At 40.2% G+C, this 20,942-nt stretch overlaps 1 protein-coding gene across 2 annotated transcripts; it reads left to right on the forward strand.

The window, feature by feature from the left end:
* The first annotated feature begins 663 nt into the window (after positions 1-663).
* Positions 664-20,494, forward strand: ube4b (ubiquitination factor E4B, UFD2 homolog (S. cerevisiae)). Of its 2 annotated transcripts, XM_034144980.1 has the most exons (28): positions 664-985; positions 2,141-2,354; positions 3,519-3,654; positions 3,955-4,042; positions 4,380-4,524; positions 5,051-5,276; positions 5,530-6,003; positions 9,063-9,201; positions 9,591-9,691; positions 9,879-9,993; positions 10,371-10,454; positions 10,787-10,843; positions 12,824-12,940; positions 13,089-13,187; positions 13,275-13,388; positions 13,857-14,055; positions 14,549-14,687; positions 14,809-14,908; positions 15,123-15,250; positions 15,416-15,514; positions 15,673-15,908; positions 16,034-16,160; positions 16,263-16,407; positions 16,772-16,906; positions 17,078-17,269; positions 17,794-17,968; positions 19,016-19,162; positions 19,382-20,494. In XM_034144980.1, exons 1-28 carry the CDS (start codon positions 962-964, stop codon positions 19,444-19,446), a joined length of 4,020 nt encoding a protein of 1,339 aa, XP_034000871.1. In that variant the 5' UTR covers positions 664-961; the 3' UTR covers positions 19,447-20,494. The 2 variants fall into 2 exon arrangements, with proteins under 2 accessions (XP_034000871.1, XP_034000870.1); XM_034144979.1 differs by lacking the exon at positions 5,530-6,003 and having other exon boundaries at positions 665-985.
* Positions 20,495-20,942: the final 448 nt, after the last annotated feature.

Here is a 20,942-nt window from a genome sequence, read left to right on the forward strand (position 1 = left end):
CTCTCACTTATAGATATGGCCTGTTTCAATATTGATTTTATAGAACGTGATGCATTACTGTAGATTAAGCTACCCAACTGTAGGCCGGGTAAATGAGTTCAATTTAGCGTATAACAGCATTAGAATGCAACACACACAGAAGTAACATTAAAATTGATACATCATAAAAACACTAACAGTTAACATATTACTGCAGAATACGTTTTTTTCACGTTGGATAATTTAAATAAATGTTGATGATAACACTCACTTTTAATTAAGGTTTTGAGTGCAGGAAAATTACTAATCAGTTATTCTCACAGGGTGGTATTTGTAGTTTTATGTCCAATGACTGTTGCTAGCCTGCCATCTGTAGCCTACCAATTGGTGCCTTAACTGGTAGGCTACTAGCCTCCTAACACCAGTAAAGGGTCGTGTAAAACCTCTTTGTAGTGACCTTGTTATGCCCCATTCATGCACACTGATTTTAACAAATATAGACAGGATGTGCTGTTTATTTTTAAAACGAAATACAAGTATGGATCTGATTTGCATAGATCAGCTATCTGACAGTAAATTCCATGTAAATCACGATAATATTCACATATATAACAGGTAAAATAACATTTATCTGTGCGACACAGAAGCCTTACACCTCCCCCAGTAGTCTCTGGGTCACGTGACATTTGTGTAGAACCAAAATGGCTGCAGCTGTATTTTGACGTATAATAGCTAGCTTCTTTTCTTTTTGTTTCATTCTTGGTAGAAAACTAGCAAACGACAGACTTTTTGGAGGAACTGTATATTGCCACCCTCCGTATACTGGTGTCATAGTTTATATCTTGAAGACAATCAAGACTGACACTTATTTGTTGAACTAGTTGGACTATGCATATTCAGTTCTAATACAGGCTAGCTAGCTGGCTCTGGCTGGCACACATCAAAGCAGTTGTAAGTGTAAAAGCTAGCTAACCTAGCTGCGATGGAGGAGTTGAGCGCAGATGAGGTAAGGCGAAAATGGGGATGAAACGCTTAAATTGTGTTGCTAGAATAAATGTGAATTATTTAGCTTACTTTCAAATGAAATGAAAATCCTTTCTTTTATGTGGGCCTCATATGTTCTGCCACTAGCGGACTTGCTACTTGAGCTAGCTCAGAGGCTAGCATAGTCTAACGTTAAACTGAAGAAATGTATCCGCGACAAAATCACACATTTAACCCTTATTCAAATCAAGCATGCAAATGTGCGTGGTACCCAACGTGACCTAAAGGATGGTTATTCAGGAAAGCCGGTAAAATAACAAAATGAACTAACTAAATTCGTTTAGTTTGCATGTGTATGTCACCGTTGTCAGTAACGTTAATTTAATTTAGCCGGAGAAAATGCTAACTAGCCAATGCTAAAAAGGCTGTGTACAAACTGCTCCATGGATTACATTGCTTAACTTGATAACTAATACACGTACATTGAATTATTTTCACTTTGCAGGTTTTTACTTCATGATATAGATTGACAGTCAATGTTACATTTTGTATTCTGAGTTGATTTGGCATATTTTCCTGCCGTAAGCTAGTTGACAGTTGCTAACGTTGTTTTGCTAACAGCCAAAAAATTAGCCTGCGAGACGACTCAGCATAAAAAAACACACCGGGCCACCATTGTGCAATCAACTGTTGGCCGGCTGAGAGTAGTGTTGCCATTGAGCTGTTACCTGAAACCTCACACAACATCGTATAAACTGTTAGTTCTTTGTCACATTGTGCCCGTATTTAGCCAACGTTACTCGATCAACTTGCAATACAGCGTGCTGTTGATTTACTAGAGTAATGGTCTTGTGCCCTGGTGCTCGATTTTTACTCGCATCTAATTTTGTTTACAGTGTAGGTTACACTGTATTTATGTATGTTTTTATTCGTTAAGGCTTGTGTTTTAAATGTGTGTCTTTTGTCGGGTGCTAATGACCTAATATGGGTAATAGGCGTAAAATAATCGCCTTAGATTATTTTATTTTATCCATACTTATTGTGCCAATTATTTAGAAAAAAAATATATAGCTAATAATTGTATGGTTAATATAGCTCTAACGGTCATTTGATATTATGAAGTGCTGTATAGTAGGCATACAGTACATATGTTAATTTGCTGGTCTATTTATTCAAGATTCGCAGAAGGAGACTGGCACGACTGGCAGGTGGACAGACGTCACAGCCCAGCACCCCTCTCAGCACACCCCTGACATCCCCACAGAGAGAGACCCCCCCTGGACCCCTCCCTGGACCCTCAGGTGTTGCCCCCCAGCCACCAGCTGCCTCTCAATCATTGGGGCTCAATGTCCACAGTTGTACACCGGCCACATCCCCTATGGGCACCTCTGGTAAGATTTAAATAAGATCTATAGGTTTTGAGATGCATGAGTTAGTTTCTCAAAATGACTGTTTTTAATTCTGGTGAATTAGGATGTTGACAACCACAGGTACAGATCCACTCAGCTTTCTCTTATCAGCATAGGGTTATTGTTTTAAGCCTGTTTTGTGATTATAAGTCTAACTCTGTCATCATACTCATCCAGTGACACATTGTCTCTGAGTTTTATCTCTGAACATAAACAACCTTGGTTGTTTGAGTTTGAGCACAACACTGAAAGGGTCCTTTATGTATTTGAGACCTTGATATTTGAACAGCAAGAGCCAGTCAGACACTCTGTCCCTGAATGACAAACACAAACAGCAGCAGCTTGATGAGATCAACAGAGTCCCTGTGCGAAACAGAGTGAGAAGTGATGCTTATGCAATGCTCTAGAAAATTCACCAGTGGGCCTTGTATTGATAGAGTAACAATTTCCTGGCATTGTTTGTTGGTATGCCTAGATGTGGTTTTGGCGCTTTTTAATTCTGCCTTTTTAATGCTTGAATTGCCAGTGGTGCTACTCATAATTATTTTAATTGATTAATTTGTTCCTCGCAGATATACAAAGCTTCAGTACATGTTGATGCATCTTCTATGAATATTTTCCTGAAACAGTGTATATGCAATTTATTTGACTTAAGTGTTGGTTCTGATGATTATTGTGCAACCAGGAGTGAGTGGTAATTCCAGCTCTTCTCACACAGTAAGATCCTGCATGTTAATCAGATTTCTCTCTACCTGTTGGCTGTAATCAGGGTTTATGAAGGTATGGCTCACCATGTTGGTCTTAAAAAATGGCAATCTGAGCCTTTGTTATTCAAGTGTGGCCTAAAATAAACATTTTTAATTTAAACTGGCTGCTTAAAGCATATAAACAAAGTTTATAAATAGTGCAATACATATTGTACCAAAACTAAATCTGAGGAATAGCATTATTTAAATAAAACAAGTAGAAGGAAAAATGCCTTGTGTTTCAGAGGAGACTTAGAAGATGAAACTGCCTTTGTGAACCTTATCTCTTCTGATAGATCAATCTGAATTATGAAGGCTTTGATAGATGGGATTTGAAAACAGCAATTCAAATAAATGGTCAACCTTGAAGGTGCTCAGTTGTATTATTTTGCTTTTGCAGGGGTGGCATATGGAAGTCAGAGCAGTGAGGGTGTGAGCTCCCTCTCCAGCTCCCCCTCCAACAGCCTTGAGACTCAGTCCCAGAGTCTGTCCCGGTCGCAGAGCATGGACATTGACACTGCCTCCTGTGAAAAGAGGTAAGAGTTGTTCGAACGGCACATTGAACTATTAGTTCAAAGACTTTAATAACCCAGATAATTAAAAAGATCAACGTGATTTTCCAAAAAAACCTCTTTGATGATCTTTTTGATGATCAATCTCAGGCTTTGTGTTGGAACAAATGTATCCTCCAAATAACCACAGACATGCAATAATGATCACAGATTGTTTTGAATAAAGTTGCAACAATATTCAAGAGTGACTTGAACCTTCAGTTACTACAAGTCTGCTTAGTGATGAAGAGACTTTCTAAGCACTTCGCCTTTGTCTCCCTCCAGCATGTCCCAGGTGGATGTGGACTCAGGGATCGAGAACATGGAGGTGGAGGACAGTGATCGCAGGGAGAAGAGGAACTTGACTGACAAGGTAAACGGCAGTAGTGAGCATTACTCAACCAAGATGCCCTTTAATCCTGTATTACTTGACTTTGATCATGGCCACATTGAGATCAAGGAAGTCAGTAAAATCATAAAAGGAGTCTTTGGGTATTTACAGAAGTTTATTCCCAGGGACTTTCCATACACGCTATTCTTGGTTTCAATTTCTTTTTATTTCACTTCATTGATAAACAAATGCATACCTTTCTTTTAAAGAGAGATAGTGATCACCAGATAATGAGTATCATGAGATTTAGAGTAATGCTAGTGAAATGGCTCTAGATTGTGATCCAACCCTTACTGTATCTATCTTTTCTTGACCTCAGGAAACCTCTGCAAACTCAGATGTCTCAGAAGAACAGGCTCTGCAGCTCATTTGTAAGATCCTCCGCGTATCGTGGAAGGAGCAGGACAGAGATGTCATCTTTCTCCCTTCACTGGCTGCAGAGTTCCACCAGAACCCTAAAGATGGTATGTCGTTGAGTAACGTCTTAACTCATTAGGACATTACAGGCATGCTGTTTCTCAGTTGGGATACCACTTCCCTAGGGTACAATGTGTTCCATATGTACTTATTTGCACAGTAGGTACATCTCAACAGGGTAGTTTTGTCTCAAACACGACTGTTTCACACTTTTTTTCTTCCTCTTCAAAATGTACATCATTCTAATTGTACACTTGTATAACTAACATTTGTATAATGCAGTGTACCAGAGCAACTGCTACAGATTCATCTTCAGCCATTTTCACAAGTTTGGTGAAGAGGTTATTCTGCCCCTCACTTAGTGTGAGAAGGGTCCACTTTTAGATGACAAGTGTTCAAATGGTTGAACTACACTGCATTTTGCCGTTCTTTCCAATGTGATGGCTTATGCACTCAAAATTACAGAAAACAAAAACTGAGACACCAAAACTGTGAAAAGTCTTGTGTTTTGTATACAACCAAGTATGATCATTTTAAAAACATGACCATTCTGTTCTCATCTCTCTCCTGTAGTATACTCTGACTTCAAAGACCTGATTGGCCAGATCCTGATGGAAGTCTTAATGATGTCCTCCCATTCACGCGTCCAAAACCCATTCGCCAGCTTGACCGCCACCTCTCAGCCAATTGCTGCAGCCAAATCCCCCGACCACCGCCTGACGCTGGTGCAGCCCTCCAGCCAAGGTGGCAGCCCGATGGGCCCCAGTGCAGGGTCCTTTGGGGCCAGCTCTCTGTCCAGGCAAGTCCTTTGAGTCCATGTAATGAGCTCTTGCAGTGTAACTCCCAGATACATATCTAGGCTCTGTATCGGTCCCTTACACTAAAGGGGTTCTTTATCGATATGTTATTGGTGTTCCATGATCGGATAACCTATGTGTTTTTTTTTATTATTATTATACACTTACGTATTTTTTGAGCGTTGACTATTTCTAATTCTAAAGACATCATTGTTAGATGAGTTTTGCCAATCTTCGTCTCAATGTTGTCCACAGTCTGTATGGGTGTGGTAGTCCTCACCCGATGGCTTTGGATGCAGCCAATAGGACCTCCCCATCTCTCCCCAGTCCTACTACACCCTCTCTACCTTCCACACCCTCTACCCCACAGTTCATTGTGCCCCCTAGCCCAACTGCTACTACCGCTCTGAGACCATCTCTCAACCCCCCATCTGCCCCCATGCCCATCTCCCAGCGCTATCGGCCTTACTCTGTCACCTCTCCCTGGGGGGCTCCTTCCCCATCCAGCCCTGGTCAAAGAGGATTTACCTTCTCTGGACCCTCTCCTAGCCCCGCAGGACCCTCTGTTCCTCCAAACACCCCAGTTCCTGTTCCACCAACCAGCCCCCAGACCCTCACCCTGAGCTCATCTAGGGCTCACAACCAAGCCTCCTCCACACCCATTGTGCCCCCTTCTCCCAGAACGAATGCCCGACAGTCTGCCTTTGCTTCCAGGATCCCACCATCTAGGTATCTCATCAGTCCTTTGCATGTCAGTGTGCAAACATACTAAAACCATAACTCTTTGTGAACCCTCAGATTTGAAGTTGGCTGTGAACTGAGCCTTTGGCCAGATCCTTTTTGTTGTTTACATTGCTTCTGCTGCTAAGTTTCTTGCAGTTACTTCAAATATACACAAGCTTCATAACAAACAAATGGCTAATATTTAGACTGCTTGTACAAAATTCAATGAACAACCTGATATTGTATTATATTTATGTTTAAAGTCTTAAGTTAAAAGCAAATGGAGAGTTCAAGCTTTGATTAATTATTTTGTATTAGTATTAGGCTGGTTTTGCTTGTTGCTAACCTGCTTTACTTTGAAAAAAATCGAACACAGTTTCAGACGAATAACAAGCATAGTTTAACAAACATGTTGTATTTGTCCTACATTGCTTAAAATCGTTGGCAAATTAGATGCGTCTGACCCCTCTTTGCTTTGGCTTGCTCAAGATAAGTGATGGTGACAGTCAGTTCAGTTATTGGTTGGAAAAAATGTTCTGAAGGGGTATAAAAAGCTGCAGCCATTAGTAGGGCTGCTCGATTATAGCAAAAAATATTATTTTGCTCAATAATTTATATCACGATTATTAAATAAGATTATTCATTGACTTTGAAAATATCCATTTATTGAACTTTAAAACAAATACAAATAATAATTTGAACAGTATCTTTTTAACTGTTGATTACCCTGAACGTATAATTCAACTGAAAAACCAATACTAAATTAAATAAATGATACATTTATATTCACATTTAAATAAATAATATCAAAATAATAAATACCAATAAACAAGATCAACAAATATTTTGGAGCGCACTTCCACAAGCTACTAAACATATGATAAATAAAAATAAATTAGACCAAAATAAATTAGATCAAATATGTTGCAGTGCACTGTCACAACCTAGCAAAGCTAAATAATTGTTTTTTTCGATTATGTTGTTTTCGTAATTGTGGCAGGCCAAAATCGTAATTGCGATTTAAAATACGATTAATTGCACAGCCCTAGCCATTGGGCATTAATGAATATTTAAAAAGCAGCACGAGAAGTGGTCTTCAAGCAAGCATGCAACCCTCCAGCATCCTTTCCTTGGTGCTCCCTTCTTCCTTCTCATCTTTCAGTGTGACTTGTTACCATTTCATCCCTGTCTTCATGTTTTTTCACTTCCCTTCTGTTTGCTCATGTTGCACAACATCCTCTTTTCTTCCAACCTTTCACCTTGTGTCTTTCCCCCGTCATGTTAGCCCCTTGTCGGTCCTATTCTCTGCCCTCTCTGACATGTCTCAGGACAGCAGTGATGAAGAATCTCAGGAGGAGGAGGATTTTGCAAGGGTTCAGTTTGGGTCCAGGTACACCACTGCACGGTGTGTGTGTGTGTGTGTTTGTGCTTGCTCTGTTTGGAGTCCATTGCATTGTGCAGTGGGCCCACGAGGCTTACCACTAACAGCGCACAAACACACCCGGGTAGAGAAATGAAAAATAAATGCTTGTAGGCCATTTTATAAGGAGTGTTCTAACTGTCATCAGAGGTTACACGTTTAACGTCTGTTGACTATAACTTAATATATTTGATGGTGGTTAGTATTAAATATGCTTTCTACAGATTTGCAGAAACTCCATATAATATATAGTCTTTATTCTGCAACCTTGAACATTAAAAATCCTTTTTTTCTTAAGACATTCCCTGCCTAAGTGGTACCCACCTATTATGTATAATGGTTGACTTCAATTCTTTAATATGAATGTTTATGAAGTATAGTTTTATTTACAAGATCTTGCCCTTCCGTGATCAAGCATTGAAACCTTCCAATATCATATAACCCTGATAGTACAGCATGCAAACTGTCATGCCTACGGTAGACTTGAATTGTGTTATTAATTTAATGTGTTGACTGTATCATTAGCAAAGAAAGAGGACATTTGTTTTGCCATGTAGTTGTTATTTAACAATATAATGTTTTGATTTCATTTTGAGCTTTGAGAGAAAACTCTAAATGTTTGCTGTGTTTTGCAGCAATTTGCAAACAGGTTTTGTGGTAACAACTGACCACTAACAGCAATTTAAACAGTTACATGTGGCGAGCTGAATCCTATTCCTCTCCTATCTGCAAACAGCTCTTGAGTGTTTAACATGATGATATTCTCTTTCAAGAGCCCATTACTGAGATGCTGCAATGCTGTCCCTAATGCTTTGTAGTTTGTTTCTTTCAGGACCCTTGAGAGTGGGTTTGAGTTTGTTTGCTATACATACATTAAGGCCACATTTACACGAGAACGAAACGGCTTGTATCTGCATAGTTTCTCTTACGTATAGCCCTATTATTTACACGAGGCCGTAACAAACGGACCCCACAAACGATAACGGGTCCCAAGGTGGATAGATTTGCAAACGAAACTCTCTGGGGGGTCAAACGAGTCCGTGTAATCGCCTCTATACGAATATTTCCTGAAAAAATAACGATAGCCCCACCTCTCCCCGCCTCTGCTGCTAACTGCTGTAGCATGGCCAGTAGCTACTGTCAGTAGCTACTGCTACTGACCATGCTACAGATGTTAGTACAACATCTACAGCTCGACCATGCTACAGATGTTAGAGCAAAATCTACAGCTCCTCTACCACAACCATCAGCAACAAGTGGACATGGAGAATTACATGAACTACTACATGTTGCTAAATCCACCGCGGGGCATAAACAGAAGGGTAGCCATGGCAACATTGCTCCGGGCTGCTCCGCGGTCTTCTTCGCTGCTTTTGGTGTATTTTGGCGGAAGTTACAGCGCCACTTACAGTCCCGGCATATGTACTACAGCGTTTCCAGCGGTCTCGTTTGAACAGACACGTTAAATGAAACAAATGCATGTGAACGGAAGATTTTTTTGAAAACGCATACTGTGCATAAACGCAAACGTTCCCGTGTAAAAGCAGCCTCAATGTGTTTGCAGCTAACGATGGATCTCTCTGTGCTCTGATTTTTTCTGTTATTTAATCAACCTCTTTGTTTCCTATTTACATTTTGTTTGCAGTCTTGTTTGTGGAGGGGGGATGTCCTGCGATACAGCCAGCGACCGCTTCACCATTGAAACATGTAAAGAGACAGAGATGCTGAACTACCTCATTGAGCGCTTTGACAGTGTTGGCATGGAAGAGAGGAAAGCTCCCAAGGTTAGTGTCTGCCTATAAGACATAAAAAAATGTTATTCAGATGATTTACGCTAATGATTGTGTCCCCTGTTTCTTTATTGCTAAAGTGGAGAACCCATTAAGAGATTAAATCAAGGCTTTACGATTGTAATGATCCTTCTTATAATATCAACTGCAGAGTTCGTTTCAGATTTTCTCCATATCTAATTTGGTTACAAAATGTCCTGAGGACAGAAGTACAGTCTGTACTAGCTGCAGGGCAGATGGTCTGGAAACAAGTGAAGGATTCTCCTCGTCAAAGAACACTGTGATTCATCAGAGTCCGGAGAGAGTTTCTGTGAAATCGACGGAGCATATTTTGATAACACCTCTCACCTTTTTCTCTCTTCTCCTACCCTTTTCTCTCTCAGATATGCAGCCAACCAAATGCCAGCCAGCTTCTCAGCAACATTCGCTCTCAATGTATTTCCCATGTTGCCCTCGTCCTGCAGGGCACCCTGACACAGCCACGGTAAGAAAGTCAGCAACACACTGACAATCTTTGTTTTTTTATTAAATGATCTGTTATTTTATCTCTGTATGTTCTGTTCCTTTTTCAATTCTAGTCCGAGTCTCCATGGCAACTACTTTATCACCTTGGCTCCAGAAAGCATATTTATTTATTTTCCGCTCAATGCTTCTCTGTTTTCTTCCTGCAGGAGCCCTCTCCATCAGTCTCTGCTGGTACCTTATCTGCTGTGTCGGAACCTCCCGTACGGCTTTATTCAGGAGCTGGTGCGCATTACTCAGCAGGAGGAAGAGCTGTTCAGTCAGGTGGGAAGCATGGCCATCCATTTTTGTATACATGCTGATTCAGGCTCACTTTTGCTGAAACTCATTCATGCATACAGTGTGGCAGGAAGACCCCCCCAAACACACCCATTTTCAATCCTATCAAGTTTAGCAGGGATGACATATTTTTCCTTTCCATTGGGTTTCAGTCGATTACAGTCTATAATTCTAGGGCACACAAAAGTCTATGATGCTTCGATCATAACAAATGAAAACCACATTTATTATTTTTGAAGAGTTAATGCAAACGCTTGGAGTAAAAAGCCATTGTTAGGCTAAAGGCTGAAACTGTTACCTAGACATGCAATGAAATGTGATATTGCTCTGATGCATGACATCTTTGCTATCTTCTTTTTCAGATCTTTATTCCCATCCTCCGGGGGCTTGCTCTTGCAGTAAAAGAATGTTCCTTTGACAGTGACAACTTTAAATTTCCTCTTATGGTAAGAAAATGTTGTAATGGCCTTACCCCTAGTGTAGTACCATCCGTACTGGCATACACGATAATAAAGTACTGTAATGTCTTTTGGGCCCTCTGTTCATTTGGTTTGTTTAATAGTTAGTTAACTAGTTAGTTAACTCAACAAAGTTGTTGCAACTAGCTTATTACGACTGTAACAAGTAAATCATATCTTGACCAATAAACTAATCTCCAATTATGATTGTTAATTTGACTGAAGTTTGTAGGTCATGCCATGTAACCTGTTTCACCTGTAAAACGAACGAGAGTCGAGCATTGTTTCAGTTTTGTTTTGTTTTTGTTTTGTTTTTGCAGGCATTAGCTGAGCTTTGTGAAATCAAGCTTGGAAAGACTCACCCAGTCTGCAGTTTGGTGAGTGTACCTTTGGATGGCCAAAGCTCATTTATGTAGAAGCTCGGATTATCTAGGCCAGGGGTCACCAACCTTTTTTAGGGTGAGGGCTACTTTTAAAAAATAAAACAAGTCAGAAGCTACTTTTACTCCTCTTTTTCTTTGTTTTCTGCAGTGTATATATTTAGCACATTTTAACATTATTATATGCTGAGCTTTAACCTTTGTGTGCTGTTTGGGTCTGTGGGACCTGTTTTCAGTGTTTACTAAAAGAACATGTATGCAATTTAATTATTTTAACCTGCTTTATTTGGGGGTGGACCTCACCTCCTCTAGGGGGGTCCTCACCTCCTCTAGGGGGGTCCTCACCTCCTCTAGGGGGGTCCTCACCTCCTCTAGGGGGGTCGGGGGGCATGCACCCCCGTGAAGATTATTTTTAAATGTTGAAGTGAAAAGCATCAATCTGGAGCACTTTGAGCACATCATGAATTGATGGAAACAGCTCTCAACACTCAGATGAAAGGGAGCTGTTTACTTTTCAATAATCCAAACATCTTTAGAATATGATCACAACCAATAACAAATCATTTAAACTGGTTTATTCTTATCTTATGTTACCTAGTTAGCATTCTTTCTTTTTATTTATGCTTATTTTACTCCCCTTTCAAACTGTTTTTTGTTTTTTTTACTGTCCTATAGCACACATTGGAATGATTTCTTACTTTATCTATATTAAATAGATAAAGGTATGCTCTCCCTAGCTCTCTCTCTCTCCCTCCCTCCCTCCCCCCCAGCTCTCTCTCTCTCTCTCTCTCTCTCTCTCTCTCTCTCTCTCTCTCTCTCTGTCTCGCTCGCTCACAGAGGCTGTGTGCTCCTCCGTGGCGATCGACGGCTTGCGTTAAAAAAATAAAATAAACATATTTGTAAAGCGGGGGGACACAAACGGGATTTCGAAAAGAGCGGGGGACATTTCCCCCCTGTCCCAGGTGGAAATTACGCCATGCGTGTGTGCGTCAAGTGCAATAAATATATATGCAAGTTGCAACACGCAACTTGAGTAAAACTCTGCCCCCCATGTGTTGTATATGGCTGGCATGATAGGCTGTTCAATGGGGCTGATGTGTTGTGTAGATTCTGCCAGAAGGAAAATCAGCGGGGAGGTGCCACATTGAATTTCTTCCAGACTGCAACGCTGGTCCCGCAAATCAAGCAAGAACGTGATTGGTCGATATTCAGTGTGGGGGTGGGGGGAGGAGGGGTGTTAGATAGATATAGAGTTGTAGTAAGTAGATAGAGTTCGCTATGATTTAGGTTTCGTTTATGCATAGGGTAGATTCTTTTAATTACATTTCCTTTTTTGTTTTGTGTATTTTATACATTTTGGATTTGCTTGGCGAGCTATTTTTAGAACATGCCCCGCGGGCGACTCACGTTGCCCCTGCGGGCGACCAAGTGCCCGCGCGCGGGCACCGTGTTGGCTACCTCTGATCTAGGCTATTTATTTCCAAATCAAGTACCAAAAAAAAGTAATGTATTTATTTCTATCAAGTATTTGCTAGTCTGGCTAGTGTCTCTGTTGTTTATATATTCATCATACCAGCATTGACGTCAGCACAGAAGAATGTCCTCTGCTTATTTTATTCATGACACTAAGTCGTCTTTACGCTTCACAGAAGAATGGAAAGGCGTGATTCCCCTGTGCAAAGAAAAGGACTGAGTCTATATTTAGAGCCAACAACTTCTGAAATCAGAGTTGTTTGAGTTCACATTTAGTTCTATAGGATGCTTATCTATGTTAGATTATTATTTAATCAATGCCAAGTGCCATTGTGTCAGTAAATATTTGATTAGTTTTAGCTCATTATCTTCCGCTGTTATTGACTGACACATACTGGCTTTCACTGCAATTTACTCTTTGGGTGATTTGTTCAACATAACAATAAAAAAACAAAACCCTGTATGACCCTATGTAAAATGAGTCTGTGTTGGTATTTTGTGCAGGCTACGTCTTTGCCTCTGTGGTGTCCCAAACCTCTGAGCCCTGGTTGTGGCCGAGAGATCCAGAGACTGTCCTACGTGGGAGCCTTCTTCAGCCTCTCTGTGTTTGCTGAGGATGATGTGAGTAGTCTAATCAATTCAATCCAATTATCAACAAACCTGAGTAGCATTTAGATTGTAGCCAATTTGAATACTGAACAGCTGAATACTCTAAGAAAAGAGAACAGAGACAAGTTGCTAAATGTAAAGACGCTTTGTTATCCTTTAGACGAAAGTAGGAGACAAGTATTTCTCTGGCCCTGCCATCACCATAGAGAACACACGAGTGGTCAGTCAGTCCCTGCAGCACTACCTGGAGTCAGCAAGGGTGAGTCTCAGCTTCATAATGTATTACTTTAATTGCTTATCTATGTATAAAGAATAATTTGTTAAAGTTATTTTTAATGTTTTTCAGGGTGACTTGTTCAAAATTCTCCATAACATCCTGCTAAATGGGGAAACTCGCGAGTCAGCTCTTAATTACATGTCAGCTCTAGTCAACTACAATGTGAAGAAAGCCCAGATGCAGGTATTTTGTACTTCATATTCACATCCAACATAACTATTAAAAACGTCATCTTGTTAAACAGTTCAGTTATAATGTTTACATAAGTCTTGTTTAGTGTTTTGCTGTACATTTATAATTTAAGTAAATGGAAATAAAGTATGCCAGGTTATGTGATGATGAAGTTCTGTATACTAAACTGCAATATCAACCTTTTCTACATGCAGTACAAGTATAGGCTTTATACTGGTGCTTCGTGTTATTGCATTATCCCCTTTGCTGCTGTAACAATGCACATGTCCCTGCAGTGGGACTAATAAAGGATTATCCTTTTTTATCTAATGTCCCCTCATTGTGTCATCGAGACTTATGTACTTTACAGTAAACATCCCTCTTAATGTATGTTTCCTGATTGTTCTCATATTCAGTGTTTATGTACATCCCCTGAACATGAATTTTCACTTGTTCTAAAATCACCCTCTTTTCTCCCAGACCGATGATAAGCTTGTGTCGACAGACGGCTTCATGCTCAACTTCTTATGGGTGCTGCAGCAGCTCAGCATGAAAATAAAGCTGGAGACCGTGGACCCTTACTACATTTTCCACCCCCGGTGTCGGCTTGTCGTCAGCCTAGAGGAGACGCGTGTGAAAGCCACCATGGAGGAGCTCAAGAGCTGGCTGACTGACATGCGTGAGTTGATATAAATAAATAAAAAACAGCTTTATCATTTGGACAGTTTTTTTATTTTACAAAAACAAAAAGTGGACTCTCGTTCATGGATTGCTGCCATTATCAGAAATCTGTTAAATACCCATAGGAGTCGTTTTTAGACGCAGTATGCTTTAAGAGTGATTCATCAACCTGCTATATGTGTGATTTCTATGCATCTTTTTTGATCCAGTTAATTTTGGATGAATCATCCTTGTGCGACTGCCTCCGCATTTCTTCTGCCTCTGCTTAACCAAATAAGGCAGAGGTAGGTCGTCTACAAAAAATGTGCACCTACACATGCTGCACTGTATACAATTCATGTCCTACATAATGGTGACCTAATTTGGCTTTATTTTTGGAAGCATTAAAGCTGATATATGTAACCATAATTAAACTTGTGCTTGTTCTCACTGATGATGGTATGTGTTACCATATTGAAAACAATTATTCTATTTTTTTTTCTTGTGGACAGAGGATGACCCAAGCAAGTTCTCAGAACCCAAGTTCCCCACCGAGTGTTTCTTCTTGACGCTTCACGCCCACCATCTGTCCATCCTGCCTGGCTGCAGGCGTTACATCCGCAGGTTGCGGGCTATCCGAGAACTGAACAGGTATTAATTAATACTTTTTTTTTAGTGACCATGCACATTTTTGAACATCTCTATAAAAGTATACACACAAATAAAGCATGCTCCTTCCACCGGTGTTTAATGGTGTTTTCCCCCATGTCAGGACTGTAGAGGAGCTGAAGAACAGTGAGAGCCAATGGAAAGATTCTCCTCTAGCTAGTCGGCACAGAGAGATGCTCAAGAGATGCAAAACCCAGCTCAAGGTTTGTTTAACATCCTTGTAGATTAATTCATTGTCTTTTCTTGATTAATTAAACATTTAGCACTGATTTAAAGGTACAAACCTCAAAATATTCAGCTCTCAGTCTACTGCATTCAAGGATCCTGCGCTATCCCTAAATGCTGAAACATGCACATCTGTCACAGAACATATTTTCAGAGGTGTGATCCTTATCATGTGTGACTTTGTGCTGTCAGAAACTGGTGCGAGCCAAAGCTTGTGCTGACGTGGGCCTTCTGGATGAGAACCTGCTCCGCAGATGTCTGCAGTTCTACAGCACAGTCATCCAGCTCATTCTGCGCATGGTGGACCCCGCCTACCCCAAGTGAGTCTCCCTGCCACTGACACACTGTTGTGATATTAAGTAAAAGGAACAGATATGGCATCACACAAAGCATTTGTTGTGCTAGATGTTATGCGGTGTTTAACTTGAATGTGTATCATGAATAGAAATCTAAGTACCATGTTTGTTTCTTCATTCCTTACACAGCATTAACCTGCCACTGCACCCGGAGATTCCTAAAAGCTTTGCTGCTCTGCCCGAGTTCTACATTGAAGATGTGGCAGAGTTTCTGCTTTTTGTCGTGCAGTAAGTTTATAGTTCAGCCTTAACCACTCGCCTCATTCTTCAACCATGTTTAAACAAATCACATATTGTGTCGGGGAGTAGATGTTATAAGACCATATAATAATGAAAAAAAAGGCAAGACTGATGCATAACCTCCTCCACCTCCTCCCATCATCCAGGTATTCCCCCCAGGTTTTATATGAGCCCTGTGTGCAGGACATAGTCACCTTCTTGGTGGTGTTCATCTGCAGTCAGAACTACATCAGGAACCCTTACCTTATCGCCAAGTTGGTGGAGGTGCTGTTCGTCACCAACCCTGCCGTACAGCCTCGTACTCAGCGCTTCTCTGAAATGATGGAGAACCACCCGTTGTCTATCAAGCAGCTGGTTCCCGCCCTCATGAAGTTCTACACTGGTGAGTTTCATGGAAACCGTAATTCGAAGCTGTTGTTGTAGACAATTAAATGTAGTGTTAGATATACAGCTCTACAGCCTTGATCCTTTCATTTTTTCCTAAAACAAACTGTCTCCTCTTGTCAGATGTTGAGCACACCGGAGCCACCAGCGAGTTCTATGATAAGTTCACTATACGGTACCATATAAGCACTATCTTCAAGAGTCTGTGGCAGAACCTTGCCCACCATGGCACCTTCATGGAGGAGTTCAAGTGAGTCCCCTTTGCATAGTTTGTGTCATGTAAAAGACAGAAGGCACAGTTTAGGTTTGATTCAGTGGTTGTCTAACTTCTTTCATGTTTACTCCCCTCCAGCTCTGGCAAGCAGTTTGTGCGCTACATCAACATGCTGATTAATGACACCACCTTCTTGTTAGACGAGAGCCTTGAGTCCCTGAAGCGTATCCACGAAGTTCAAGAAGAAATGAAAAATAAGGAGCAGTGGGACCAGCTGCCTAGGGTTAGTGCTCAGCCTAATTGTAATAATATGATGATAATGATAATACAACTTTCCTGATGATAAACTTTCATTAAACCTATATATGCAATTATATAATTACCTACATATAAAACAATGCTGCAAAAGTTAGTTATTGGACTTTAAGGCACTAAAATAATAAAAATAATGATGAAAATAATAATAATTAATATTTAAAATGCATACACAAATGATGGAAAATAGCTAGACTTAACTAGACATTCTGAGTACATTCATTTATTTTGTCATCTGTTAGACTAGTTTATGTAATTTATAAAATTGCTGTTCCCCCTAAAATAATCATGCAAAAGCATTGTTGACTTTCACCTTCGGTTTAAACTTTCAGGAGCAGCAGCAGAGCCGGCAATCCCAGCTGACTCAGGATGAGCGTGTGTCTCGTTCCTACCTGGCCCTCGCCACAGAGACGGTTGAAATGTTCCACATCCTCACCAAGCAGGTCCAGAAGCCTTTCCTCAGGCCTGTGAGTGTCGCTGCCCCCACTGGACATTTAAAAAACTGTCACACTTTGTATTGTCACTATGTATTCTCAATTAAAGAATAACCATTACTGTAAATGCAACATAGTCAGCCTACGTTAGGCACTCTGAGCACAACAAGCTTTAATAACATACTCTTTTTTTTTTCTTTACAGGAGCTGGGGCCTCGTTTAGCCGCCATGCTAAACTTCAACCTCCAGCAGCTCTGCGGGCCCAAGTGTCGGGACCTGAAAGTAGAAAACCCAGAGAAGTATGGCTTTGAGCCCAAGAAGCTCTTAGACCAGCTGACTGACATCTACCTGCAGCTAGACTGTGCACGCTTTGCTAAAGCCATTGCAGATGACCAGGTTTGTACTAAAGTTTATAGAAGATACAGTAATTTCATTTGTTGTTGACTTTAATGAGAAAACACAAGTGAGAGGTTGTTATAATGGCCATTGGGAAAGGCTACAGGAAGTTATGCTACATCCTCACAAGCATGGCCGTATTGCCTTGAGGACATCGGCATGAATTACTCTATTGTACTTAATAAATGATATCTCGTGCTTCAACCATTTTTCATCAATACCCACTTCTCCCCAGATAATGCAAGCAGGAAGCAGTCACAGACCAAATTCTGTAGATTAGATTTCAAAAGCCGTGAGGGCAGTCACTATAACGTATATGTTGCACTGGGTTGGCTTGATGATGGAGCATTTTCTACTGACATTTAGTGTGTTTGCTACTTCTAACTAACCTTAATACCACTTTTAAATTGTTTTGGCCTTCCTGCCTCATATGTGTACTTGATTAAAAATAATATGTTAGGGTAACTTGTAAAGACAACCTGCAGCTGCGCTTTAATAATTTCCCCCTCCTCTTTTATCTGCAGCGGTCGTACAGCCGTGAGCTCTTTGAAGAGGTCATCTCGAAGATGAGGAAGGCTGGTATTAAGTCTTCTATTGCCATTGAAAAATTCAAGCTGCTATCGGACAAGGTGGAGGAAATAGTCGCCAAGAACTCCCAATCCGAAATGGACTACAGCGACGCACCTGACGAGTTCAAAGGTGTGTGTGTCTGGAGAAAATGTCACTTGCTCAGCAATTTTGTCTGACCTAAGGTCAGTTGGTGCAGACAGACAAGATCTTCAGAAGCCTCTGTTGCTGTTGAATTCCAGACATTAGCGGGGGCTTTTGCAGCTCATAGAGGTCATATAGAGAGCTTAGAGCGAGGCTATCCTGTAACCACAGACTTAATATAATCTAGATCAAGAACGTGGCCCACATTCCACCTTTGATTCGCAGATATGCCAGCCAGCCCACCACAGTTTGCGGGAGTGTGCCGTACGGGAGGCCTGCGTATCGCCTTTCTCTGCGGTTAAAATCTCCCACGCCAGGTTTTATTTTTGTAACACACAAGTCCTACTGTAAAATCCATGTGACATTGCTATAAGGGCACACTTTTGACGGCCCTCATTGAGAATTTATTGGATATTTCTTTTACAGTTGTTTATGATAGCTGCACAAATAGTGTTTCCTATAAAACCTTTTTTTTTTACTCAGCTGTGCTTCGACATGTCACCAACGTTTGGTGATGACGCGCCTTACAGCTTGATAATATTTAATTTAGTTATTTAATGTAGTTTATTTTTGTTTTATTTCATTTTTTATTAATTCATTCTTAATTCAAAGACATTTGCGAAAGTAAGTAAAATTTATTTATAAAGCGCTTTTCACAGACAAAGTCACAAAGTGCTTGACAAAACATTAAAACATCATAGGAATAATAAATGACCACAAAAGCCACGTGTTAAGTGCTAAAAACACAATAAAAACACAATAAATACACAATAAAGAAAGAAAGCAAGCCAGAGGGTAGAATAAATAGTAACCTCTGCTCACATGTATGCACAACATTTTAATATGAAGATTCAACAGGCTATGATGTTTGTCAAGCCTCTTGTATAGCCTCTTGTATGACAATAGCACTTAGCATGCTGATTCTGGGAAAACTTTTAACTCCCAAGATATCTAGTTGAAGCTTATTTCTTATCATTGCGAAAGTGATATGTTCTTAATCATCTTATAAATGTATGCTTGACCTTGTTGAAACAGACCCTCTGATGGACACACTGATGACTGACCCTGTGATATTGCCTTCGGGAAACATCATGGACCGATCCATCATCCTGCGCCACCTGCTCAACTCCCCCACTGATCCCTTCAACAGGCAACCTCTCACAGAAAGCATGCTGGAGTCAGGTAACCCACCATGATGCTGTTCAACAGTTATTACATTAAGTTGTGTTCAAGGAAGGAAAGAGCAAAAGTCTTTCTTACTAGGTACAGTCAATAGGTTATTTTGTTTTAGATTTAAGGCAAGTGATTTCAGGATACCTTAATGTAAAATGAAATGACAGCCTACTACATTAAAATGTTAGTTTCTTATACATTCTTCACAATTGTTTTGTATTTCTACAGTCCCTGAGCTGAAGGAGAGGATCCACACCTGGATGAGAGAGAAACAGGGCGGACGGCCTGTCTGAGAACACCTACGCCTGGCCTGTTAACCATCATTAAAAGAGCTGTCCATCGACTGAATTCAGTGTCACGACTACAAAAAAACCCATTTGAATGGGGAAAAAAAAAGAGCTGATTTGATTTTATTCGCATTTACCCTTTTTTGTCTCAAACCATTATCATGGTTCTAAAAACAAAATATAATAAAGTTAAGACTTTTACGTTTTTTTTTCCTCATGAGTTTGTGTATATATATATCAAAATATATACATATATTTAACAAAAGTTAGATAATGCATTATAGTGCTGCAAGAATACGTTTCCAACACCAACGGGGTTACCAGCAAGATGCATAGAGTCCATTCATTGATCATTTTCCTTTAAGGTTCTCATTTTGTTTTGTACTACTCTGTATGTTGGCTTTATTAAAGACTTGTGGTTTTAGGGAGAGGGGAGAGGGGAGGGCAATACATGTGGGAGATTGTGGGTGGGTTCTGATAAAATTGCTATTTCCGAGTTTTCATTATCAAGACTGTGACAATGATAAACTTGAGTCCACATAATGTTTGCTGATGTTCCAGAGCTATGTGCTTGTAGTTCAGAACTGGGAATATCCATTAAGGATGTAGTTTAAAGCAAACTAATCCTAAATGTCAGCTTCTTTTTGAGTACAGTAGGAAGATAAGCAGTGTTTCACGAAATACTGTATGTTCAGTCTTTCCTTTTTAGACACATTTCCCCTGCTGACTTCAATAGACTGAAATTACTTCTGTGTGCATGGCCTCAAGTCCAGAACCTCCTAAGCGCCTCATGGACAAATAACCCTCTTTTAGGCGACCTGGAAAGAACGTGAGAGAATGTAGCATGACCACCAGAAACACCATTGTAGGAGCACACCATTAAACGTCTGCTCTTCAGAACCACTGACCTCCCCCGTCAAGATGGTCTCGTTTTAATGGCACTGTACGTAACATGACCGTACTGACCTTAACTGTACAGGAAAAGATTTCCTTTAACCACAGACTTGTTTTGGAAGCTAGGATTTTGAACTGAAATAAATGATGATGCACATTATTTTACAACTGGTCACTGTTTTATCTACCGATTGATATTGTAGTGGTTATGATTTGTCTTTTTCTCTGAGCAAAGCTTTTTTGGTTTACTGTATTTAACCTTATGAAAGGATGGACTCAGCATCAGAATATCAGAGATTATACAAAGTCTTTATTTTATATCTTTAATAAATGTTTATGTAAAAAAGCATGCAGCAATCCAGGTAAATTTGACAAGTACAATAAATATCAAAATTATCAATAGAATCACCCAAAGTCAAATAGCAAAAAAAGAGAAAATCTCCAGTTAAGATTAGATGGTTAATTTACAATTCTCCTGTTAAAGATTATTTTGTATTACATAAAAAAACAATGCATCCCAATTCCTGGCAGCACAAAAGCTGCTTTTGCAAATGTGGTTTCCCAAATGCACAAGCTTAGTCATTCTTCGACTGTAATTGTTATAAAGT

The sequence above is a fragment of the Trematomus bernacchii genome, unplaced genomic scaffold (genome assembly GCF_902827165.1).
Source record: "Trematomus bernacchii unplaced genomic scaffold, fTreBer1.1, whole genome shotgun sequence".
Taxonomy (NCBI): domain Eukaryota; kingdom Metazoa; phylum Chordata; class Actinopteri; order Perciformes; family Nototheniidae; genus Trematomus; species Trematomus bernacchii.

Bases quoted from the DNA above. Each gene is read 5' to 3' on its own strand.
- ube4b (XM_034144980.1), top strand. From the start codon at position 962: ATGGAGGAGTTGAGCGCAGATGAG. The intron at 5,277-5,529 runs GCAAGTCCTTTG...TGTTGTCCACAG, and splicing joins GGGGCCAGCTCTCTGTCCAG to TCTGTATGGGTGTGGTAGTC. The intron at 13,188-13,274 runs GTGAGTCTCAGC...AATGTTTTTCAG, and splicing joins ACTACCTGGAGTCAGCAAGG to GGTGACTTGTTCAAAATTCT.